A 27055-nucleotide genomic window follows, 5' to 3' on the forward strand; every position below is an offset into this window, starting at 1 on the left:
TGCGCGCCCACATCACGCTGGTTTTTAATATATTATTAAAGTTTGACTGACCTATCTGACTGTTTTTTTGACATTCCCTTTAGCGCAGTTAGATGCGGCTTATAACACGGGGCGGCTTATAGGTGGACAAAGTTTTGAAATATGCCGTTCATTGAAGGCGCGGCTTATAACCCAGGGCGGCTTATGGTGCGGAAAATACGGTATATGTATGTTATGCCATTGTTTACAAATTTGGTAAATAAAGAACCAAAAAAATGTATATTTTGATGTTTTCTTACTGTACCGAAAATGAACCGAACCGTGACCTCTAAACCGAGGTACGTACCGAACCGGAATTTTTGTGTACCGTTACACCATTACTTATATGTAATTCTAACTTGATTAATCAAACATTGTGTGCTGCTGTGTGTTACCTGGATGAGGGCTCTGTTTCTGATTTGGCTGTACAGTGTCCGGACATGTGGAGCCAAGTACATATCCAAAAGAAGGTTATCCTGAAGGAACAAACCATAAGTATTAATCCAAAAATGATAACTGTAGTGCACACAAAGACTGTTTTATTTGAATATTTTGAATTAAGTTTCCTGCTCTTACCTTCATTTCATCCAGTAGCTTGAGACAAGACGCATACTTGGACTCATAGAACTTGAAGATGATGTCGCGAATTTGAGGTTCTAATTCTAAAAATAACTTAAATGAGCTGGGGACACAAAAAAAAAAGTCATTAAAAATCCTATTATTATTATCTACACATTGTATGCATGTTTATATAGTAGGGCTGTCAAAAACAGCAGCAGAAACTAATTTATTAATCAATCATGTTGTACATCAAGACAAGCATGGTGCGGACGAAAGAATAGCAGACAGGCAATAAGAAGCAAAATGAACCCCCAGTCCAAATATACAGCTTTAATGTACGAAAAGTGTCAGAATGTGATTACATCTTTGTAGGTACAGTCAAATAGAGTCTTTATTACGAAAGAAAAGCATGCTTGGAATGAAACTACTAACTAAGCGAGTCAATTGTGCACATTGAACTTACAAGCTGTGCTTTCTTAAAACAGAGTGACCGTTCTATACTCCGAGGAAAAGAGACCGAGGTGTTTTCACAGTGCGTTCAAGGACCGCTGGACAAAGTAGGACACGACGCCCGACAGAAATAACATTTAATAAAAGATTGTATTTGTTACGCACTTTATAATTAAATAAATCTTAACGTGCTTAAGTACAAACCAATATTTTAAACAGAAAAAGCTTAGCCATTACCGTATTTTTCGGACTATAAGTCGCAGTTTTTTTTCATAGTTTGAAACACGGGGGTGCGACTTATACTCAGGAGCGACTTATGTGTGAAATTATTAACACATTAGCGTAAAATATCAAATAATATTATTTAGCTCATTCACGTAAGAGACTAGACGTATAAGATTTCATGGGATTTAGCGATTAGGAGTGACAGATTGTTTGGTAAACGTATAGCATGTTCTATATGTTATAGTTATTTGAATGACTCTTACCATAATATGTTACGTTAACATACCAGTTGGTTATTTATGCCTCATATAACGTACACTTATTCAGCCTGTTGTTCACTATTCTTTATTTATTTTAAATTGCCTTTCAAATGTCTATTCTTGGTGTTGGCTTTTATCAAATACATTTCCCCAAAAAATGCGACTTATACTCCAGTGCGACTTATATATCTTTTTTTCCTTCTTTATTATGCATTTTCGTCCGGTACGACTTATACTCCGGAGCGACTTATAGTCCGAAAAGTACGGTAAACAGATAACATTCTAAGACTAAAACGCTGTCAGTGAAGTGTAAGAAACACAACACATGCAAAATAGTGTCTATTTATTTTATACATTTTAAAGAAAATATCTTCTTGACAACAATCAACATCCATCCATCCATCCATCCATCCATCCATCTTCTTCCGCTTATCCGAGGTCGGGTCGCGGGGGCAGCAGCCTAAGCAGGGAAGCCCAGACTTCCCTCTCCCCAGCCACTTCATCCAGCTCCTCCCGGGGGACCCCGAGGCGTTCCCAGGGCAGCCGGGAGACATAGTCTTCCCAACGTGTCCTGGGTCTTCCCCGTGGCCTCCTACCGGTCGGACGTGCCCTAAACACCTCCCGAGGGAGGCGTTCGGGTGGCATCCTGACCAGATGCCCGAACCACCCCATCTGGCTCCTCTCGATGTGGAGGAGCAGCGGCTTTACTTTGAGCTCCTCCCGGATGGCAGAGCTTCTCACCCTATCTCTAAGGGAGAGACCCGCTACCCGGCGGAGGAAACTCATTTCGGCCGCTTGTACCCGTGATCTTGTCCTTTCGGTCATAACCCAAAGCTCATGACCATAGGTGAGGATGGGAACGTAGATCGACCGGTAAATTGAGAGCTTTGCCTTCCGGCTCAGCTCCTTCTTCACCACAACGGACCGATACAGCGTCCGCATTACTGAAGACGCCGCACCAATCCGCCTGTCGATCTCACGATCCACTCTTCCCTCACTCGTGAACAAGACTCCGAGGTACTTGAACTCCTCCACTTGGGGCAAGATCTCCTCCCCAACCCGGAGATGGCACTCCACCCTTTTCCGGGCGAGAACCATGGACTCGGACTTGGAGGTGCTGATTCTCATCCCAGTCGCTTCACACTCAGCTGCGAACCGATCCAGTGAGAGCTGAAGATCCTGGCCAGATGAAGCCATCAGGACCACATCATCTGCAAAAAGCAGAGACCTAATCCTGCAGCCACCAAACCAGATCCCCTCAACGCCTTGACTGCGCCTAGAAATTCTGTCCATAAAAGTTATGAACAGAATCGGTGACAAAGGGCAGCCTTGGCGGAGTCCAACCCTCACTGGAAACGTGTCCGACTTACTACCGGCAATGCGGACCAAGCTCTGGCACTGATCATACAGGGAGCGGACTGCCACAATCAGACAGTCCGATACCCCATACTCTCTGAGCACTCCCCACAGGACTTCCCGAGGGACACGGTCGAATGCCTTCTCCAAGTCCACAAAACACATGTAGACTGGTTGGGCAAACTCCCATGCACCCTCAAGGACCCTGCCGAGAGTATAGAGCTGGTCCACAGTTCCACGACCAGGACGAAAACCACACTGTTCCTCCTGAATCCGAGGTTCGACTATCCGGCGTAGCCTCCTCTCCAGTACACCTGAATAGACCTTACCGGGAAGGCTGAGGAGTGTGATCCCACGATAGTTAGAACACACCCTCCGGTTCCCCTTCTTAAAGAGAGGAACCACCAACAATCAACAATACTGCAATAAAAACCGAGATAATTTTGGTCACCATAACCGGGGGATCAAATTTACGATAACCAGGGCATCACATTTTATTATTATTACATCCCTACTCACAACATATAAATTACAGTTAACAATTAGAAATGCCATCCTAAAACTCTCATCGCAGCATTCGTAATTTAAATAAATAGTGGTGAATACTAATTTCAACTAATTCTTCACCAACAATGCTTAGCAAAGCTGTTGCCAACGGTCCAAAACAGTAAATAGAAAATATTAAATAGGAGTCAAACAGGAAATAATACACAGCAGAAAAAAATACAATAAGTCCAAAACTTAATTATATTACGGTGTGCATGTTCTAATTTAATCTGAATTTTCATCTAATTTGAAGCTGTTAATTGACATATAGTATGTTAAATATATTGACTTGTGTCCTGTCATGTATCGTTGTCAGTACAACATAGTGAAAAATGGGCATATTGCAAACAGTTAAAAATGGTGATTGATTAATTAATTTGAAAAGTGAGATTGAGCTAATGAAAAACATTTCTCATTTGACAATAAATAATAAATACCTGCTGGAGATGACATTACGTTGGAGCTCTTGCCTGTCAAATGTGGCCAACGCACATAAACCTCCATAAACTGCTACATTACTGGGTGACAAAAGCTGAAAGGAAACAGTCACATATTTATTATACAGTAGTCAACGTAGCATTTAAAATCAATCAGCATTAATTCCATGTTCGTTAAGGGAGATTTAAAGGGGAACATTATCACAATTTCAGAATTGTTAAAACCATTAAAAATCAGTTCCCAGTGGCTTATTATATTTTTCGAAGTTTTTTTCAAAATTTTACCCATCACGCAATATCCCTAAAAAAAGCTTCAAAGTGCCTGATTTTAACCATCGTTATAAACACCCGTCCATTTTCCTGTGACGTCACATAGTGAAGCCAATACAAACAAACATGGCGGAAAGAACAGCAAGCTATAGCTACATTAGCTCGGATTCAGACTCGGATTTCAGCGGCTTAAGCGATTCAACAGATTACGAATGTATTGAAACGGATGGTTGTAGTGTGGAGGCAGGTAGCGAAAACAAAATTGAAGAAGAAACTGAAGCTATTGAGCCATATCGGTTTGAACCGTATGCAAGCGAAACCGACGAAAACGACACGACAGCCAGCGACACGGGAGAAAGCGAGGACGAATTCGGCGATCGCCTTCTAACCAACGATTGGTATGTGTTTGTTTGGCATTAAAGGAAACCAACAACGATGAACTAGGTTTACAGCATATGAAATACATTTGGCAACAACATGCACTTTGAGAGTGCAGACTCAATTAATATATTCTGTAGACATACCCTCATCCGCGCTCTTTTCCTGAAAGCTGATCTGTCCAGTTTTGGAGTTGATGTCAGCAGGCCAGGGAAGCTAGGGTCGAAAGGGGGTTTAGCTCGCTCGTCTGCGGGAACAAACTGCCGCCATTGCTTGCCGTGCTACCGGGGTCCTTTGTCCCTGAATTGCTCACACACTCCGGCAGATTCAATGGGGGTCTGGCGGGAGATTTCTTTGACTTTATCGTTGGAAATGCATCTGCTTTGAGTGTCGCAGGATATCCACACATTCTTGCCATCTCTGTCGTAGCATAGCTTTTGTCGGTAAAGTGTGTGAAACAAACGTCCAATTTCTTGCCACTTTCGCATCTTTGGGCCACTGGTGCAACTTGAATCCGTCCCTGTTCGTGTTGTTACACCCTCCGACCACACACCGACGAGGCATGATGTCTCCAAGGTACGGAAAACAGTCGAAAAAACGGAAAATAACAGAGCTGATTTGACTCGGTGTTTGAGAAAATGGCGGATTGCTTCCCGATGTGACGCCACGTTGTGACGTCATCGCTCCGAGAGCGAATATCAGAAAGGCGTTTACCGTATTTTCCGCACCATAAGCCGCCCTGGGTTATAAGCCGCATCTAACTGCGCTAAAGGGAATGTCAAAAAAACAGTCAGATAGGTCAGTCAAACTTTAATAATATATTAAAAACCAGCGTTCTAACAACTCTGTTCACTCCCAAAATGTACGGTAATGTGCAAATGTGCAATCACAAACATAGTAAAATTCAAAATAGTGCAATAGCAACATCAATAACTTAATGTTGCTCGAACGTTAATGTCACAACACACAAAATAAACATAACGCTCACTTTCTGAAGTTATTCTTCATTCATAAATCCCTCGAATTCTTCTCCTTCGGTGTCCGAATTAAAAAGTTGGGCGAATACGGGATCCAAAATGGCCGGTTCCGTCTCGTCGAAGTCATCGGAGTCAGTGTCGCTGTTGTTGTCCAGCAGTTCTGTGAATCCTGCCTTCCGGAAAGCTCGGACCACAGTTGTGACCGAAATATCCGCTCAGGCATTTACGATCCACTGGCAGATGTTGGCGTATGTCGTCCGGCGCTGTCTCCCTGTCTTAGTGAAGGTGTGTTCGCCTTCGGTCATCCATTGTTCCATTTCCGTGTTCTTCGGCATGACTTATTGCCTTAAGTTTAAATTCTGCGTTATACGCGTGTAGCTTAGTAGGAGCCATTTTGTGGTCTTTACAGATGTAAACACACAAAGGAAATGAAACGTAATACCCGCGCGCTTCTTCTTCTACGGGGGCGGGTGGTTGCTTACCGTAGAAGAAGAAGCGCTTCCTCTTCTACGGGGACGGGTGCTTACCTTGGCAGTTGCTTACCATAGAAGAAGAAGCGCTTCCTCTTCTACGGGGAAAAAAGATGGCGGCTGTTTACCGTAGTTGCGAGACCGAAACTTTATGAAAATAAATATTTATATTAATCCATATATAAGGCGCACCGGGTTATAAGCCGCACTGTCAGCTTTTGTGAAAATTTGTGGTTTTTAGGTGCGGCTTATAGTGCGGAAAATATGGTAATTCGCCACAATTCACCCATTTAGAGTTCGGAAATCGGTTAAAAAAATATATGATCTTTTTTCTGCAACATCAAGGTATATATTGACGCTTACATAGGTCTGGTGATAATGTTCCCCTTTAAAAAAACTGAGCTTTGTTGCTTATGTGATAACATTTAACTTTTTCTTCAAAGCAATTTAAAAACTTTTAAATGAGAACCAGGCTGGACTTTGGACACTCATTCTCAAAGTCTTTTTGAAATGTTCAAATTTTGTTCAACCTTAACCATCTTTTAATGCACAAAACACAAACTTCAAAAAGGTAAAGTATAATAACACTATGAAATGTCACATGTACTATGAAATGTAACACGTAATTTAATTACCCTTTAAAAATGATATAGCTCATGTTTTTGTTTTTTTATTATTTGGTAGTTCAAGCATAAAATTAAATCAATTCATTCTGCATATCAATCAAGTCGTAATATACTGTCTCGCAAATGACAAAGCATAGCTCATTTTTACAGAGAGCAATATTGTTGGCCGGTGGTCCCTAAAACCCACCAAAACCAAAAATGGAATAAGAACCAAATGGAACAGCATGGAGGCTCTTCCCATTCGGGTGAATACAATGATGAATACAGTGGTATCTTGGAATTGGGGTTTTCGAAATACGAGCTCTCTCTCAGGTAATTTTTATGCTCGAGGTTGTAACCAAAATTTCGGGTAACGAGCCTCTCCCCCATTAGTTGGCGTAGCGAATGATACAGTTATAACCCTGAATGATCTGACCAAAACATCCAGTGTCTGACTCGCTAGTAGTGTTGTATGGTACTGGTGTTTTTTAACCTATTTGAGCCAAGGCACATTTTTTGCGTTGAAAAAATCCGGAGGCACACCACCAGCAGAAATCATTAAAAAAACAAAACTCAGTTGACAGTAAAAAGTCATTGTACTGTCACCACCTGTCACATCACGCCATTTTTTGCTGTTTTCCTGTGTGTAGTGTTTTGGTTCTTGTCTTGCGCTCCTATTTTGGTGGCTTTTTCTCTTTTTTTGGTATTTTCCTGTAGCAGTTTCATGTCTTCCTTTGAGCGATATTCTCGCATCTAGCATTCAAGAATATTTCAGTTGTTTTTATCCTTCTTTGTGGAGACATTATTGACTGTCATGTCATGTTCGGATGTACATTGTGGACGCCGTCTTTGCGCCGCAGTAAGTCTTTGCTGTCGTCCAGCATTCTGTTTTTGTTTACTTTGTAGCCAGTTCAGTTTTACTTTCATTCTGCATAGCCTTCCCTAAGCTTCAATGCCTTTTCTTAGGGGCACTCACCTTTTGTTTATTTTTTGTTTAAGCATTAGATACCTTTTTACCTGCACACTACCTCCCGCTGCTTCCGACATCTACAAAGCAATTAGCTACTGGCTGCCACCTACTGATATGGAAGAGTATTACACGGTTACTCTGTCGAGCTCTAGACAGCACCGACACTCAACAACAACACATAATTTGCAGACTATAATTACTGGTTTGCAAAAAATATTTTTAACCCAAATACCGTATTTTTCGAACTATAAGTCGCAGTTTTTTTCATAGTTTGGCCGGGCTCCAGTGCGACTTATATATGTTTTTTTCCTTCTTTATTATGCATTTTTGGCAGGTGCGACTTATACTCCGGTGCGACTTATACTCCAAAAAATACGGTAGATGAAATTAGGTAACATCGTGGACATCGGGGGCGGTACCTCTGGATTGGCAGACCGGGGTGGTGGTTCCTCTCTTTAAGAAGGGGAACCGGAGGATGTGCTCTAACTATCGTGGGATCACACTCCTCAGCCTTCCCGGTAAGGTCTATTCAGGTGTACTGGAGAGGAGGCTACTCCGGATAGTCGAACCTCGGATTCAGGAGGAACAGTGTGGTTTTCGTCCTGGTCGTGGAACTGTGGACCACCTCTATACTCTCGGCAGGGTCCTTGAGGGTGCATGGGAGTTTGCCCAACCAGTCTACATGTGTTTTGTGGACTTGGAGAAGGCATTCGACCGTGTCCCTCGGGAAGTCGTGTGGGGAGTGCTCAGAGAGTATGGGGTATCGGACTGTCTGATTGTGGCAGTCCGCTCCCTGTATGATCAGTGCCAGAGCTTGGTCCGCATTGCCGGCAGTAAATCGGACACGTTTCCAGTGAGGGTTGGACTCCGCCAAGGCTGCCCTTTGTCACCCATTCTGTTCATAACTTTTATGGACAGAATTTCTAGGCGCAGCCAAGGCGTTGAGGGGATCTGGTTTGGTGGCTGCAGGATTAGGTCTCTGCTTTTTGCAGATGATCTGGCCAGGATCTTCAGCTCTCACTGGATCGGTTCGCAGCCGAGTGTGAAGCGACTGGGATGAGAATCAGCACCTCCAAGTCCGAGTCCATGGTTCTCGCCCGGAAAAGGGTGGAGTGCCATCTCCGGGTTGGGGAGGAGATCTTGCCCCAAGTGGAGGAGTTCAAGTACCTCAGAGTCTTGTTCACGAGTGAGGGAAGAGTGGATCGTGAGATCGACAGGCGGATCGGTGCGGCGTCTTCAGTAATGCGGACGCTGTATCGATCCGTTGTGGTGAAGAAGGAGCTGAGCCGGAAGGCAAAGCTCTCAATTTACCGGTCGATCTACGTTCCCATCCTCACCTATGGTCATGAGCTTTGGGTCATGACCGAAAGGACAAGATCACGGGTATAAGCGGCCGAAATGAGTTTCCTCCGCCGGGTGGCGGGGCTCTCCCTTAGAGATAGGGTGAGAAGCTCTGCCATCCGGGGGGAGCTCAAAGTAAAGCCGCTGCTCCTCCACATCGAGAGGAGCCAGATGAGGTGGTTCGGGCATCTGGTCAGGATGCCACCCGAACGCCTCCCTAGGGAGGTGTTTAGGGCACGTCCGACCGGTAGGAGGCCGCGGGGAAGACCCAGGACACGTTGGGAAGACTATGTCTCCCGGCTGGCCTGGGAATGCCTCGGGGTCCCACAGGAAGAGCTGGACGAAGTGGCTGGGGAGAGGGAAGTCTGGGCTTCCCTGCTTAGGCTGCTGCCCCGCGACCCGACCTCGGATAAGCGGAAGAAGATGGATGGATGGATGGAAATTAGGTAATCTCCCACGGCACACCAGACTGTATCTCACGGCACACTAGTGGTTCAACCAGTGGTTGAAAAACACTGGTATGGTATACCAGTACTAATGATATAAAAAAGGTACTATACTGCCTTTGAAATATACAGGTACCTTTTATTTCATGCGCATGTTGGCGCGCAGCAGAGACATTGCTGGTAATATGAGCCAAGGCGCATATTGAGTGAGTCAACACTTACATGTAGCACATACAAGCGGAAACAGCATTGGAGACAGAAGAGGAAGAACGGCAGAAACGGCAATTATATTGGTTAATAAAGAGACGCGCCATATGGAAGTATTTGGGCTTTAAAACTAACGATAAAGGTGAAGTTATGAAGACGGAAGCGCCACTCGCGGTGGTTTAAAACATGCCTCGCAAAAGGTGGCAATACTTCAAACTTAGGTAAATATTTAAAGGACAAGCATCCACACATGCACAAGGAGTTTAACCGCCCACATAGCGTGAACTAATGCAAGTGAATTGAATGAATTTCGTTAAAAAAAAATCCTACAATTTGTGTTATATCCTTAAGAACGTGTGTTTTACCTGCTCTATGTCTTATCTGTGTAGTTTTAGCCATAGTATTGTTTTTAGTACTTCCTAATTATTGTATTTGTCTTAATTCAGGAATAATGTAATACAATGCCAATAAAGCTTTCTATCAGGCATGTGATTTGACCACAATGAAAAAGACTGAAAAAATTTCCGGGGGTCTGAGGGACGAAGGCCCCCAGCCAGGTCCAGGGCGGTGCCCTGGTGGGGGGACAAGGGGGGCGACGCCCCCCGAAGCTCCTGGTTTTTCACCAATTTAACATGCTAAAATGAACAAAGACAGCACCATTTGAAAAAAATATTTTAGTGTTTAAAGACATGAAAACATCATTAATAGAACATACCTTGCTTTAAGTTGTTTCATATGTTTTTGGCGTTTCGCATGTACTTCCAAAGCCTTGAAACTTCGTGATCCATAGTCAATATTATCATGACACCACGTGCACAAAACCTTTCCGGGACGATCGATTTTCCGAATAAAATCACCGAACAAAGTCGTAACTTCCTTCTTCCCAACAGTATCAGTGATTTCCCTTTCCATCCAGTCCCATCGAAACTTATTTTTGACATGTTTATCAATTTATTTTACTCGTAAAGCGTCCTTTCTCTCGAGAACCGACATCGTTTACATATGGAAAATGGCGGTAATAACCATTATGAATGATGACGTTCTTAACGTCATCATTCATAACAGATGTCCTGATTGGTCACAAGGAACATATCGACCAATCAACTACGGCGTAATATAAACTACGTCTCGAATCTTGATTTAAGGTCGGAAAAAAAACGGAAAAACGGGAGTAATTTTTTTTTTTCCCCCGAGATTAAAAAAGACGGAATTCCGACTTTAGACGGAAAAATCACATGCCTGTTCTATTCTATTTTAACCTAATCCTGGATAATGTCAGGCTATATGTAATATGTAGATTTGTAAATTGTTCTTTGAGTGCAATAAGAAAAGCCCAGTATGTTTAAAGCCTTTCAATTATTTTTTTCATTTTCTAAAATTGTTCTTTGAGTGCAATAAGAAACGTTTGTTTAATGTATCATTAGATTTTCTGTTAAAAAAAAAACAAAAAAACAATGAATGTTTTTTGTGGTGTCCTTTCTTTTGAATAGTATCGGAATACATATTGGTGCCGGTGCCGATACCAAAATGTTGGTATCGGGACAACAATACTTGCCGGTCTTAGCTTATAGTTTTAGCTCATGGGTGTCAAACTTGTTTTCATTGAGGGCCACATGGCAGTTATGGCTGCCCTAAGAGGGCTGTTTGTAATAGTGAATATATATGAAACAGTATTACCGCCTCATGATTGCACAAAAGAAACAATATATTGAGCAATAATACTTTTTTGACGCTCAATATTTTGCGGGCCACATAAAACAATGGGGCTAGAGTTTGACACCAGTGCTTTAGATCGATGAAACTTTGTTTTTCCAGCCATAGGAATGACGAAAGTGAGTGTGAAGGACAGTACTGAGAAGAAGCAACGGACAATGTTAATTGCAATAAAGAAAGTACCGTATTTTCCGCACTATTAGCCGCACCTAAAAACCACACATTTTCTCAAAAGCTGACAGTGCAGCTTATAACCCGGTGCGCTTTATATATGGATTAATATTAAGATTCATTTTCATAAAGTTTAGGTCTCGCAACTACGGTAAACAGCCGCCATCTTTTTTCCCCGTAGAAGAGGAAGCGCTTCTTCTTCTACGGTAAGCAACCGCCAAGGTAAGCACCCGCCCCCATAGAAGAGGAAGCGCTTCTTCTTCTATAGAAGAAGAAGCGCTTCTTCTTCTACGGGGGCGGGTGCTTACCTTGGTGGTTGCTTACAGTATACTGTAAGCAACCACCAAGGTAAGCACCCGCCCCCGTAGAAGAAGAAGCGCGCGGATATTACGTTTCATTTCATTTGTGTGTTTACATCTGTAAAGACCACAAAATGGCTCCTATTAAGAGACACGCGTACAACGCAGAATTCAAACTCAAGGCAATAAGTCACGCAGTAGAACACGGAAATAGAGCAGCAACGAGAGAATTAAACATAAATGAATCAATGGTGCGTAGGTAGAGGAAGCAACAAGATGACCTGCGCCACTAAGACAGGGAGACAGCGCCGGACGACATACGCCAACATCTGCCAGTGGATTGTAAATGCCTGGCGCATATATCGGTCACAACTGTGGTCCGAGCTTTCCGGAAGGCAGGATTCACGGAACTGCTGGACAACAACAGCGACATTGACTCTGATGACTTCGACGAGACGGAGCCGGCCATTTTGGATGCCGTATTCGCCCAACTTTTTAATTCAGACACTGAAGAAGAATTTGAGGGATTTATGGATGAGGAATAATTTCAGAAAGTGAGCTTTAAATGTTTATTTTGTGTGTTGTGTGACATTAACGTTCGAGCAACGTTGAGTTATTGATGTTGCTATTGCTCTGCACTAATTTGAGTGTTACTATTTTTGTGATTGCACATTTGCACATTACATTTTGGGGGTGAACAGAGTTGTTAGAACGCTGGTTTGTAATATATTATTAAAGTTTGACTGACCTATTTTTACATTCCCTTTAGCGCAGCGTAGGCGCGGCTTATAACCCGGGGCGGCTTATAGGTGAACAAAGTTTTGAAATATGCCATTCATTGAAGGTGCGGCTAATAACCCGGGGCGGCTTATAGTGCGGAAAATACGGTAATCATCAAAAACATGACTGTGTGGAGCCGACTTGGCAAAGCAATTCAAGCATAGCACTGCTTATCTGCATCATACTGAAGGAGAATGAGTTGCCGACGCCAATTAAGTACAGTTAGGTCCATAAATATTTGGACATTGACACAATTTTCAGTATTCCAGCTCTGTACAACACCACAATGGATTTGAAATGAAACAATCAAGATGTGCTTTAAGTGCAGACTTTGAGCTTTAATTTGAGGGTATTTATATCAAAATAAGGTGAAATCAGGCTTTTTAAGGGACCAAAAGTAATTGGAAAAACTAACATAATCATAAATCAAATTGTCACTTTTTAATACTTTGTTGCAAATCCTTTGCAGTCAATGACAGCCTGAAGTGTGGAACCCGTAGCCATCGCCAGACGCTGGGTTTGGTCTCTGTTTGGCCTCTGTTGCAGCTGTCTTCACTTCCTGCTTGTTCTTTGGGCATTTTCCCTTCAGCAAGTGAAATTCATGCTCAATGGGATTCAGGTCAGGTGACATTCCACTTCTTTGCCTTAAAAAAACTATTTGGTTGCTTACGCAGTATGCTTGGGGTCATTGTCCATCTGCACTGTGAAGCACCGTCCAATGAATTTTTAAGCATTTGGCTGAATATGAGCAGATAATATAGCCCGAAACACTTCAGAATTCATTCTGCTGCTTTTGTCAGCTGTCACATCATCAATAAATATAAGAAATCCAGTTCCCTTCTCCATACTCTTCTCTTTCCATCATTCTGCTACAAGTTGATCTTTGTCTCATCTGTCCATAAGATGTTGTTCCAGAACTGCACAGGCTCTTTTACATGTTTCTTGGCAAACTCTAATCTGGCCTTCCTGTTTTTGAGGCTCACCAATGGTTTACACCTTGTGATGAAACCTCTGTATTTCCTCTGGTGAAGTCTTCTCTTAATTCTTGACATGGACACAGATACACTGTACCTCCTGGAGAGTTTTCTTGATCTGGTCAACTGTTGTGAAGGGCATTTTCTTGTCATCCACCACACTTGTTTTCCGTGGTCTTCCATGTCTTTTGGTGATGCTGAGCTGAGCAGTGCGTTCTCTCTTTTTAAGAATGTACCAAACAGTTGATTTGGCCACATCTCATGTTTTTACTATCTCTCTGGTGGCTTTGTTTTGGTTTTTCAGCCTAATGATGGCTTGCTTCACTGATAGTGACAGCTCTTTGGGCTTCATATTGAGAGATGACCTCCCAAGATTCCAAATGAATATACCACACTTGAAATGACATCTAGGCCTTTTATCTGCTCTTTGTAAATGAAATAAATGAAAAAAACAAGGGAATAACACATACCTGGCCATGGAACAGCTAAGTAGCCAATTGTCCAATTACTTTTGGTCCCTTAAAAGGTGGAAGGCACATATAAAATGTGTTGTAATTCCTACACCGTTCACCTGATTTTGATATAAATACCCTCAAATTAAAGCTCAAAGTCTGCACTTAAAGCACATATTGATTGTTTCATTTCAAATCCATTGTGGTGTTGTACAGAGCTGGAATACTGAAAATTGTGTCAATGTCCAAATATTTATGGACCTAACTGTATGTTAAAATATTTTAACCGGCAGACATTCCTCAATACAAAATAAGGGGAAACTGGTGATGGTGGGTTTGACGGAGAAACAGTAGATACTAGAGATGCGCGGTTTGCGGACACAACCGCGGAGTCCGCGGTTTAAAAATAGATTTTAAATAGATGCGGGCGGTTGGCAGTTGAACCAATTCGGAAATATATATACATAGTTAAATGTTGTTACCCACATACGAAAAACGAGCAGCACTCTTTGAAACAGTCAATTATTAATCAGGCACCGCGTCCCAGCAACAAGTGGCGCAAGTGAGCGCTCCTTCAGCGCAGCAGGGCGCATTTTAGAGGCCAGGCGCTCTCGCATGAATCCTGGCACTGTAGATGCCATTTTATTCCTGCATAGTGCTAACAAAAAAAAAAAGTAAGTAGACATACGGTTGGATATGTTAAACGAATTAGTCTACGTTACCTATAGGCTATACCAAATAAGCCCATGTCTAACCTATATTGAGTTCAGTCAGCTAAATCATTTTGATGGTTACGTGTTGTTTGGGCACACTACAATGCAAAGGAATTAAGGCAATTGCGTTGTTTATTGTGTTTTTTTTCTATTCGAGATATACTACTATGTGTGAATAATTATTTGGCCTCGCTTTCAAGTGAAGCGCATCTCCGATTGGCGACAATGTAAGGATATTTAGCCTGCTTTGTTTGTCGTGACCGTCTATTTTCATTATAATTCAAGTTTGATGATAAAGTGCAGTCTGATGGATTTGATTTCCCCCCTTCAGCTATTTGCCTTGGCCAATAAGTTGCAGGTAATTTATTATTATTATTTATTTAATTTATTTTTGTTTAAATAGAGATGACATACATATATGTTATTGTATAATTTAAGTTTGTGCGCGTGATTGACAGCCTAAGGCTTATGAGGCACATTTTTTATTTATTTTTTTATTTCAACTTAAAAACGTATGAGCCTATGCCTACAACATAGGCTATGTGTTTATCTTTATTTTCCTGCCTGTCGTTGACAATGGAGATTGTCTGATATTTTGTCATGGCTGCAGATCAATCAATAAAGGTTCATCTTTGTGGCGAAATTGTTCACTGCTTCACTGTGCACCCCGCCCTCGTCCCTATTTGAGCATTATAACGTTAACAAGTTAATATTCATTGAAATAAATTCAGAAATTTTTTTTTACCTAACGAAAATATAGGCCTAGTCTTTCTAAAACATTGTTTTAACTTCTTAAAAGCCTCGTTCTGCTTTCTGCAACTGCGCACACAAAGTGTGAGGAACGCACTCCTGATCTGAGGGCATTGGCAACAATAGTCAACACTTTCTTAATGGAAATGACAATAATATTATAATAATGATAAATAATATTATCACGCATTAATATATCTTAGCCACTAATGCGTGGCCAAGAGATATTAATGCGTGGCACGCATTGAATGTCTCTGCTCCATTGGCTCAGTCTCCTTTCTTTAACAGGCAAAAGCTTTATAACCTCACTAATATGCTTGCATCGTCTATATTAGATATATAACAACTGGCGGATGGCGGGCGGGTGTGGTTTTGATAAAATATTGGTTCGGGTGGATGCGGATGGTTGACGACTTGTGTGATGCGGTTGCGGATTAAATAATTGCCTATCCGCGCATCTCTAGGAGATACCATAGAAGTGCGCTCTACAAGGTAAATTTCATACATTATTATTACATCGGACTACTGTAATTGTTCATAGTACATTCTATTGTGTTATTTTTCATACAATATTTCTTATCTAAAAGTTAGTTTTTCTTTTTAAAAGGTATTTTACATTTTACAAAATGGTGATGTTTTTAGGGGGACAAGCACAAATGATCTTGATTTCAGTTCATTTCAATGGGCAACGCTGACCAATTACCGTATTTTTCGGAGTATAAGTCGCACCGGAGTATAAATCGCACCTGCCGAAAATGCATAATAAAGAAGGAAAAAAACATTATGCAACTTTCATAAACTATGAAAAAAACTGCGACTTATAGTCCGAAAAATACGGTAAGCTCGTATCCCAAAGTACGAAGAGAACTAAACTTACCTCTGGACAGTCACAGTGATCAAAGGATGCCTGCAGGAAGCACTTGGCAGCCGGTTTATATTTTCGAGAGGCGAGCTCCGCCAGACCTATAAAACATGATGGGGAAGCATGTGGAACACCAAATAATGAAAATAATAATCCAACAAATATAGGGTATTACATTGACGAACACAACATTTTATATTGTTTTCTTACCTGCAGCGCACTTTAGTTTGGTGAGAACTGCTTGATTTTGGCTGTCTCGCTCCCCTCTTTGCTATATGAAGAGAAAAGCATCATTTGCTTTAGTGTGATCGACAAAATGTTTGTCTAATCACACTCTGAGGTTTGAAATGCACTGCAAAAACTGAAATCTAAGTAAGATTAAATATCTCAAATAAGGGTGATATTTGCTTATTTTCTGTTTGATAAGATAATTCTTCTCACTAAGCAGATTTTATTTTAGAGTGTTTTACTTGTTTTAAGGGTTTTGGTCCTAAATGATCTCAGTAAGATATTACCGCTTGTTGCTGAGATTTTATGACCTTTTTTGAGTAAAACATGCTTGAAACTAGAATATTTACTGATGTAAAGCTGTGTCATCAACACTCACAAGTATAAAACTACTTTTTTAAAGTAATAATTTCTTATTTCAAGCATGAAAAAAAAAAATCATGATTTTGACACAATTGTGTCTCATAATTAAAACAGATGACAGCCAAATGGACTTTGCTGTTTTATTTTCAATGAAACAAGAGAAAATACGTACTCATATAGTAGTACAGTTGGCACAGTACAGTAAAAGGACAGTTAATATTTAAACATTTAACATGTGACATTTCTAACAATTTTGAACAGAAATAGTTCATGCACATTCAGATTAATTCTTCAAAATTACAATAAAAAAAATTTGGCTGGGGGCCGGGCTGTATATATGCGCACTAATTGACTGAAAGAGCACGCACTTGGCGCGATGATGTCATGTTATCCATGGAAAAATGCATCTTTAGACAATATGATTTGCCTGAGCGGCTAGGAGACCCCGAGAGTAACAAGCGCTTGCCTTGTTGCCTTTCCATTAAGAACAATAAATCAGTTTTTAGTATAAGTTTGCTGGTTTCAAGAAATGTAATGGCGAGCGCATATCATTATGTCAAGATAATGGCACTAGCATTTACTTCATTTAAGAATATTTTTCAACATATTGAGCAAAAAGGTAAAAAAAAATGTATACCAAGAAAAGTGCACTTGTTATTAGTGAGAATATACTTATTTTAAGGTATTTTTGGGCTATATATGGGCTCATTGTTCTTCCACCATAGAAGTCACACATTTATTATACAGTTTTTAATGCAATATGGTCTTAAATCTGCTGCTATAAAAACATTTGTTATTGCTTTAGCCCTGCCTGACTCGCCGAGGAGAGGCTGCTTGAATGCGGTGGGAGCTGTGTTTGTTCGTCTTTCTCTTCGTTGAAGCGATGTTATCCATTGTTGTATCGCACCGCGAAGCTGAAATGTTCCCAAACGGGAGATCTTAACGAGGCAGGAGGGTCTTCCAGCTCTGGCTTTTGCATGTTGTAGTAGCCCGGTCGTTGCTAGCATGCCGTGTGTTGTGCCTCAGTGTGCATTGTTTACACAACGTGCGGTGCGCTACTTAATATGACCCTTAAATGTAGGTCAATGTATGCTAAGATATCTGAACAAAATATCAGCATCTTATTTTTGTGTTGTAGTTGACAAGGCAAGTTAGTGTAATATTTAATAATACATCCCATTAATAATGAATTAATTGTATTCATAAAAAAAGGCAGAGGGCCAATAGAAAATAAGCTGTGGGCCAAAAAAGTCCTGGGGCCACACTTGTGATTTTCTATTTTTAACTAGTGGTATTTAGACATAAGACACATCATCCATCTCATCCATCCATCGTCTTCCGCTTATCCGAGGTCGGGTCGCGGGGGCAGCAGCCTAAGCAGGGAAGCCCAGACTTCCCTCTCCCCAGCCACTTCGTCCAGCTCCTCCCGGGGGACCCCTAGGCGTTCCCAGGCCAGCCGGGAGACAGTCTTCCCAACGTGTCCTGGGTCTTCCCCGCGGCCTCCTACCGGTCGGACGTGCCCTAAACACCTCCCTAGGGAGGCGTTCGGGTGGCATCCTGACCAGATGCCCGAACCACCTCATCTGGCTCCTCTCCATGTGGAGGAGCAGCGGCTTTACTTTGAGCTCCTACCGGATGGCAGAGCTTCTCACCCTATCTCTAAGGGAGAGACCCGCCACCCGGCGGAGGAAACTCATTTTGGCCGCTTGTACCCGTGATCTTGTCCTTTCGGTCATAACCCAAAGCTCATGACCATAGGTGAGGATGGGAACGTAGATCGACCGGTAAATTGAGAGCTTTGCCTTCCGGCTCAGCTCCTTCTTCACCACAACGGATCGATACAGCGTCCGCATTACTGAAGACGCCGCACCGATCCGCCTGTCGATCTCACCATCCACTCTTCCCTCACTCGTGAACAAGACTCCGAGGTACTTGAACTCCTCCACTTGGGGCAAGATCTCCTCCCCAACCCGGAGAGGCACTCCACCCTTTTCCAGGCGAGAACCATGGACTCGGACTTGGAGGTGCTGATTCTCATCCCAGTCGTTTCACACTCAGCTGCGAACCAATCCAGTGAGAGCTGAAGATCCTGGCCAGATGAAGCCATCAGGACCACATCATCTGCAAAAAGCAGAGACCTAATCCTGCAGCCACCAAACCAGATCCCCTCAACGCCTTGACTGCGCCTAGAAATTCTGTCCATAAAAGTTATGAACAGAATTGGTGACAAAGGGCAGCTTTGGCGGAGTTCAACCCTCACTGGAAACGTGTCCGACTTACTACCGGCAATGCGGACCAAGCTCTGGCACTGATCATACAGGGAGCGGACTGCCACAATCAGACAGTCCGATTCCCCGTACTCTCTGAGCACTCCCCACAGGACTTCCCGAGGGACACGGTCGAATGCCTTCTCCAAGTCCACAAAGCACATGTAGACTGGTTGGGCAAACTCCCATGCACCCTCAAGGACCCTGCCGAGAGTATAGAGCTGGTCCACAGTTCCACGACCAGGACGAAAACCACACTGTTCCTCCTGAATCCGAGGTTCGACTATCCGGCGTAGCCTCCTCTCCAGTACACCTGAATAGAACTTACCGGGAAGGCTGAGGAGTGTGATCCCACGATAGTTAGAACACACCCTCCGGTTCCCCTTCTTAAAGAGAGGAACCACCACCCCGGTCTGCCAATCCAGTGGTACCGCCCCCGATGTCCACGCGATGTTGCAGAGTCTTGTCAACCAAGACAGCCCCACAGCATCCAGAGCCTTAAGGAACTCCGGGCGGATCTCATCCACCCCCGGGGCCTTGCCACCGAGGAGCTTTTTAACTACCTCAGCAACCTCAGCCCCAGAAATAAGAGAGCCCACCACAGACTCCCCAGGCACTGCTTCCTCATAGGAAGACGTGTTGGTGGGATTGAGGAGGTCTTCGAAGTATTCCCTCCACCGATCCACAACATCCGCAGTCGAGGTCAGCAGAACACCATCCTCACCATACACGGTGTTGATAGTGCACTGCTTCCCCTTTCTGAGGCGGCGGATGGTGGTCCAGAATTGAGATTTTTAAGACACATCATTGATTTTTAATTCAGTTATTTGTGAGAGTGACACTAACCTCTGCAATCTCTGGCGTGGATTCTGCCTTGTTGACATAGCTTAGTACATGGGACCAGTTCTGGAGATAAACGCTAACCTGTGACGAATAAAAAACAGGAAACTATTAACCGGTGCCTCACAGTTCAAGAGTGTTAAAAAAAAAAAAAAAAAGAGTTTAGGAACGACACATTTAAACATGATTCTTAACTACTACCCTTGGTTATGAAATGTCTTCACATAGAAGATGCAGTGTTTTGATTTTACACTACCTTGATTACATTTAGACACATGTTAATGACATGTTTAGCACTGGTGCAGTAGTCTCTGGCTCGGGAGTAGCACTTGAGGGCATTACTGAGGTCACCACAGTCCAGGTAATGGTCTCCCAAGTCATCGTGTCCTCTCCTAAAGAGGATAAGCATAAATCAAGTTAAGCAACATGAAATGATTGGTGTTTGTCCAAAAATAATGATTAACAGGCATGTGTGGTTCAAGTACTTCAGTTTGTAATTATTTCACTGTAAAAGCAGTAATATTAGTGACCATCTTTTCCCTGCATACCTGATACTCTCTTTTATTGAGTTTCCCTTGTAATTCTTTAGATCAGTGTCTAGTTTCTCCAGTTTAAGAAGAGCCTTCTTCCGAGTGGACTCTGCCCATGCCGAGTCCAGGGGAGGCGGGACAGCTGCACCCTCAGGAGCCGTTTCTGGTACACCTTGCACTTCCCTAAAAAGAAAGTGTTTTTTGTTTTAATTTACTGCAAAAATAGTTTAGTCTGGATTGTTCGCTCTGCCACAGCAACAACAAATCAATTGGTCAGCTTGACAAAGGAGTGGGAAAATGATTAAAGGGGAACATTATCACAATTTCAGAATGGTTAAAACTATTAAAAATCAGTTCCCAGTGGCTTATCATATTTTTCGAAGTTTTTTTCAAAATTTTACCCATCACGCAATATCCCTAAAAAAAGCTTCAAAGTGCCTGATTTTAACCATCGTTATAAACACCCGTCCATTTTCCTGTGACGTCACATAGTGAATACAAACAAACATGGCGGAAAGAACAGCAAGCTATAGCGACATTAGCTCGGATTCAGACTCGGATTTCAGCGGCTTAAGCGATTCAACAGATTACGCATGTATTGAAACGGATGGTTGTAGTGTGGAGGCAGGTAGCGAAAACGAAATTGAAGAAGAAACTGAAGCTATCGAGCCATATCGGTTTGAACCGTATGCAAGCGAAACCGACGAAAACGACACGACAGCCAGCGACACGGGAGAAAGCGAGGACGAATTCGGCGATCGCCTTCTAACCAACGATTGGTATGTGTTTGTTTGGCATTAAAGGAAACTAACAACTATGAACTAGGTTTACAGCATATGAAATACATTTGGCAACAACATGCACTTTGAGAGTGCAGACAGCCCAATTTTCATCAATTAATATATTCTGTAGACATACCCTCATGTCAGCAGGCCAGGGAAGCTAGGGTCGATATTCTTCTCTTGATCATCTTCGGTGGCATAAGGGATGGTGTGAGCCAAGACATCCAGGGGGTTTAGCTCGCTCGTCTGCGGGAACAAACTGCCGCCATTGCTTGCCGTGCTACCGATGTCCTTTGTCCCTGAATTGCTCACACACTCCGGCAGATTCAATGGGGGTCTGGCGGCAGATTTATTTGACTTTATCGTTGGAAATGCATCTGCTTTGAGTGTCGCAGGATATCCACACATTCTTGCCATCTCTGTCGTAGCATAGCTTTCGTCGGTAAAGTGTGCGCAACAAACGTCCAATTTCTTGCCACTTTGGCATCTTTGGGCCACTGGTGCAACTTGAATCCGTCCCTGTTCGTGTTGTTACACCCTCCGACAACACACCGACGAGGCATGATGTCTCCAAGGTACGGAAAACAGTCGAAAAAACGGACAATAACAGAGCTGATTTGACTCGGTGTTTGAGAAAATGGCGGATTGCTTCCCGATGTGACGTCATCGCTCCGAGAGCGAATATTAGAAAGGCGTTTAATTCGCCAAAATTCACCCATTTAGAGTTCGGAAATAGGTTAAATAAATATATGGTCTTTTTTCTGCAACATCAAGGTATATATTGACGCTTACATAGGTCTGGTGATAATGTTCCCCTTTAAGAATTGATGGCCAATCGTCCAAATATGGATCATTTATGCATGCTAATGAAATTAATAGATGGTTCTAAAATGTGGAACGAGCACGGACACACGGATCAAAAACACAGGCAGGAAGAAAGGTCAAGCCATGTTAACTGCTAAACTAGCTTAAATGTGAAGTACGGAAACAACAAACGAATAAAGGCTTTGTACTCTTCAACATATGTCGAACTGGAACCGCTAACAGCAGAAAGTAACCTGTTATATCTCTTGTATTCATGTTAGCACTAGGGCTGGGCAATATAGCAAAACAAATAATTACAGTTAATTTTTTTATCATTTTCAGTACCGTATTTTTCCGATTATAAGTCGCTCCGGAGTATAAATCGCACCGGCCGAAAATGCATAATAAAGAAGGAAAAAACACATAAGTCGCACTAGAGTATAAGTCGCATTTTTGGGGGAAATGTATTTGATAAAAGCCAACACCAAGAATAGACATTTGAAAGGCAATTTAAAATAAATAAAGAATAGTGAACAACAGGCTGAATAAGTGTACGTTATATGAGGCATAAATAACCAACTGGTATGTTAACGTAACATATTATGGTAAGAGTCATTCAAATAACTATAACATATAGAACATACTATACGTTTACCAAACAATTTGTCACTCCTAATCGCTAAATCCTAGCTTTAAGCCCGCGATTACCTTTTTTAGTTTTCTTCATTTCAGTAAGAGTAGCCTCCGCTTTTCGCCAGTCCCTTACAAGTTTCTCGCTTACTCCAAACTTTCTTTCTGCTGCTCAATTGCCGTTTTCTGCTGCATATTTCACTACTTCCAGCTTGTAATCTGCAGTATATGATTTCCTTTTCGGTGCCATTTTTGTTCAGCCCTTCTCAGTTTTTATAAGTTACCGCCAATGTTGAAATGATCAATTTTCATAGGTACGGAAGTAGTAGCAGGTAACATCTTTTTTTTTCACAATGCACTTCTGCCATGACCCACCCCCGCCAAATTTTTATTGGTTGACGTGTGTGTGTGTGTGACGATTGCTGATATACGCCTAGTCTCTTACATTATTTGCAGATTGTAATTATTGATTTGCAAAAAATATTTTTTGGACCAAATGGGTGACGTTGCATACCGTATTTTATAAGTCGCACTGGAGTATAAGTCGCACCGGCCGAAAATGCATAATAAAGAAGGAAAAAAACGTATATAAGTCGCACTATAAGTCGCATTTTTTGGGGAAATGTATTTGATAAAACCCAACACCAAGAATAGACATTTGAAAGGCAATTTAAAATAAATAAAGAATAGTGAACAACAGGCTGAATAAGTGTACGTTATATGAGGCATAAATAACCAACTGGTATGTTAACGTAACATATTATGGTAAGAGTCATTAAAATAACTATAACATATAGAACATGCTATACGTTTACCAAACAATCTGTCACTCCTAATCGCTAAATCCCATGAAATCTTATACGTCTAGTCTCTTACGTGGATGAGATAAATAATATTATTTGATATTTTACGGTAATGTGTTATTAATTTCACACATAAATCGCTCCAGAGTAGAAGTCGCACCCACGGCCAAACTACAAAAAAAACTGCGATTTATAATCCGAAAAATACCTTTTTAAAATATTATGATGTTTTTTTTGTTAAAGGCAATCTGTCCCGTGCAGGATTATAGAGAGTACCATTCCATTCCTACTGTTTACTTTTGCTGTACCTTGTAACAGACATTTCCGCCGTGTTTGATCGAGGTAATATATGTGAACAGCTAGCAACTGTAATTTTGTTCTGTTCATATATATAATTGTGTTTACAAGCGGTGTAACGGTACAAGTAACCCACAGTGCGGTCAATACCTCGGTTTTAGGGCCACGGTTTTGCTTCTTTTTCAGTCCACTTTGTGGGGGTAAAGAGAACAACTTTTGTCCTCTCAGTTATTTTGTTTTTTTGCTCGTCATCACAAACATTCTGCAGTAAACAAAGTATTGTGTGTACTGAATACCATAAGACTTTTGTTTCAAGTTAACATTTACTAAACATCACTTGGTAAATTATATTATTTGTATTGTTTTACTACTTGTATACATCAGTGCTTCTCACCAGTGCTTTAGCAAACGGCAAGCGGTGACCCAGAATTTTTTTTTTAAAACTCAAAATACTAGAGATGTCCGATAATATCAGCCTGGCGATATTAACGGCCGATAAATGCTTTAAAATGTAATATCGGAAATTATCGGTATCGGTTTCAACCTCCCGATATTCCCGGACAACAATATTGTGGGCGTGCCTTAAAGGCACTGCCTTTAGCGTCCTCTACAACCTGTCGTCACGTCCGCTTTTCCTCTATATAAACAGCGTGCCGGCCCAGTCACATAATACATGCGGCTTTTACACACACACACAAGTGAATGCAATTCATACTTGGTCAACAGCCATACAGGTCACACTGAGGGTAGCCGTATAACAACTTTAACATTGTTACAAATATGGGCCACATTGTGAACCCACACCAAACAAGAATGACAAACACATTTCGGGAGAACATCCGCACCGTAACACAACATAAACACAACAGAACAAATACCCAGAACCCCTTGCGCACTAACTCTTCCAGGACGCTACAATTTTTATACCCCCCCCCCCCGATAGGCCGATATTATCGGACATCTCTATGTGAAATTATTAACACATTAGCGTAAAATATCAAATAATATTATTTATCTCATTCACGTAAGAGACTAGGCGTATATCAGCAATCGTCACACACACACGTCAACCAATAAAAATTTGGCGGGGGCGGGTAATGGCAGAAGTGCATTGTGAAAAAAAAGATGCTACCTGCTACTACTTCCGTACCTATGAAAATTGATCATTTCAACATAAAAACTGAGAAGGGCTGAACAAAAATGGCACAGAAAAGGAAATCATATACTGCAGGTTACAAGCTGGAAGTAGTGAAATATGCAGCAGAAAACGGCAATCGAGCAGCAGAAAGAAAGTTTGGGATAAGCGAGAAACTTGTAAGGGACTGGCGAAAAATTTCCCCAAAAAATGCGACTTATACTCTAGTGCGACTTATATGTTTTTTTCCTTCTTTATTATGCATTTTCAGCCAGTGCGACTTAATCTTACAGTACAATGTTATCACGTTATCATGGTATAAGTAAAAACAAAGCCTTAAAAATGTTATAGTGTGTAAAATAAAGTGGCAGAAATGTTTAGGATAAACACACTTACTGTAATTGAACACAAACAATGATCAAATGTTCTAATCATATTTATTACTACATTATGTATTTTTAAATGCAAATAATTGTGCAGGAACATCCACTTTGTCTCTAGACTTTTACATTCAGAGCTGCAGTGTCCTCTACAGTGGACATTTTTAATATCAGTTTTGTTTATACAGTTTCTCAGAAAAGTTAACTCACATTTATAAAAATGTAAAAACCTCACAAAGTCACGTTTAGCTTCGCTGGCTTCATCTTTTCCAGGTGATGGTAGCTTATCAAGTAGTTTGGTGTGCAGCAGGTGCTTTCTCTCGAATGCGTTGCGCTTTACTACTACCTCCGACACAGAGGTTATGTTTATGCCAGGGATTGTTTGTCGTAGGGCTGGGCGATATTGCCTTTTTTAAATATCGCAATATTTTAAGGCCATATCGCGATAAACGATATATATGTGGATATTTTGCCTTAGCCTTGAATGAACACTTGATGCATATAATCACAGCAGTATGATGATTCTATGTGTCTACATTAAAACATTCTTCTTCATTATGCATTAATATATGCTACTTTTAAACTTTCATGCAGAGAAGGAAATCACAACAAAAAAAAAAAATCACTATTTTTTTCATACGGTGTTGATCTGGAAATGTTTGCCTCGGCATTTTGATGGTGTGGACGTGTGGCACCGAACGATGTTGACGTGCGGAGTAAGCCCTCTTCCTTGTCTAGCGGGTGACTTTTCAAATGATGCTACATATTAGCAGTGTAGCTGAGTGTCCTGGGTTCGCCTATACCAGGGGTCGGCAACCCGCGGCTCTATGCGGCTCTTTAGCACCGCCCTGGTGGCTCTCTGGAGCTTTTTCAAAAATGTATGAAAAATGGAAAAAGATGAGGGGGAAAAAATATATTTTTTGTTCAAAAATGGTTTCTGTAGGACAAACATGACACAAACCTCCCTAATTGTTATAAAGCACACTGTTTATATTAAACATGCTTCACTGATTCGAGTATTTGGCGAGCGCCGTTTTGTCCTACTAATTTTGGCGGTCCTTGAACTCATCTTGGTTTGTTTACATGTACAACTTTCTCCGACTTTCTAGGACGTGTTTTCTGTCTCATTTTGTCCACCAAACTTTTAACGTTGTGCATGAATGCACAAAGGTGAGTTTCGTTGATGTTATTGACTTGTGTGGAGTGCTAATCAGACATATTTGGTCACTGCATGACTACAAGCTAATCGATGCTAACATGTTATTTAGGCTAGCTATATGTACATATTGCATCATTATGCCTCATTTGTAGCTATATTTGAGGTAATTTAGTTTCCTTTAAGTCTTCTTAATTCAATTTATATCTCATGACACACTATCTGTATATAATATGGCTTTTAATTTTTTGCGGCTCCAGACAGATTTGTTTTTGTATTTTTGGTCCAATGTGGCTCTTTCAACATTTTGGGTTGCCGACCCCTGGCCTATACAGTGTACTTATCTAATAAAATAATAAACGGGAGACATTAGAGCAGGTTCGGTAGCCACCGCTTCTTTAATGTCAACATCACACACACCGTACGTCACAGCCCTACGGCAACTCTGGAGGGACAAAACTCCTCCTTACCTAACACACTCCGGTAACTTGGGACACCCTGAACTGTTCGTTATAGCAACGCTTTCGCCCCACACTTGACAAATTACGGTTGCCTGTTCGACATCTTCCCACTTGAAGCCAAACCACCGCCAGACGATGGACCCCCTGC

The 27055-nt window shown here is 41.7% G+C and overlaps 1 protein-coding gene across 1 annotated transcript in view; it reads right to left on the reverse strand.

Moving 5' to 3' along the window:
- The window catches only part of gps1 (G protein pathway suppressor 1), a 63726-nt gene that overhangs the window by 19014 nt on the left and 17657 nt on the right, over positions 1-27055 (reverse strand). Inside the window, exons 4-11 of the mRNA XM_061973830.1 lie at positions 20478-20642; positions 20186-20321; positions 19936-20013; positions 16442-16502; positions 16247-16332; positions 3854-3948; positions 595-700; positions 414-494 (exon numbers count right to left, since the gene is read on the reverse strand). Coding sequence (XP_061829814.1) covers positions 414-494; positions 595-700; positions 3854-3948; positions 16247-16332; positions 16442-16502; positions 19936-20013; positions 20186-20321; positions 20478-20642 — 808 coding nt within the window. The remainder of the gene's footprint in view (positions 1-413; positions 495-594; positions 701-3853; positions 3949-16246; positions 16333-16441; positions 16503-19935; positions 20014-20185; positions 20322-20477; positions 20643-27055) is intronic.

This window comes from Nerophis lumbriciformis, linkage group LG22, assembly GCF_033978685.3.
Source record: "Nerophis lumbriciformis linkage group LG22, RoL_Nlum_v2.1, whole genome shotgun sequence".
Classification (NCBI taxonomy): Eukaryota; Metazoa; Chordata; class Actinopteri; order Syngnathiformes; family Syngnathidae; genus Nerophis; species Nerophis lumbriciformis.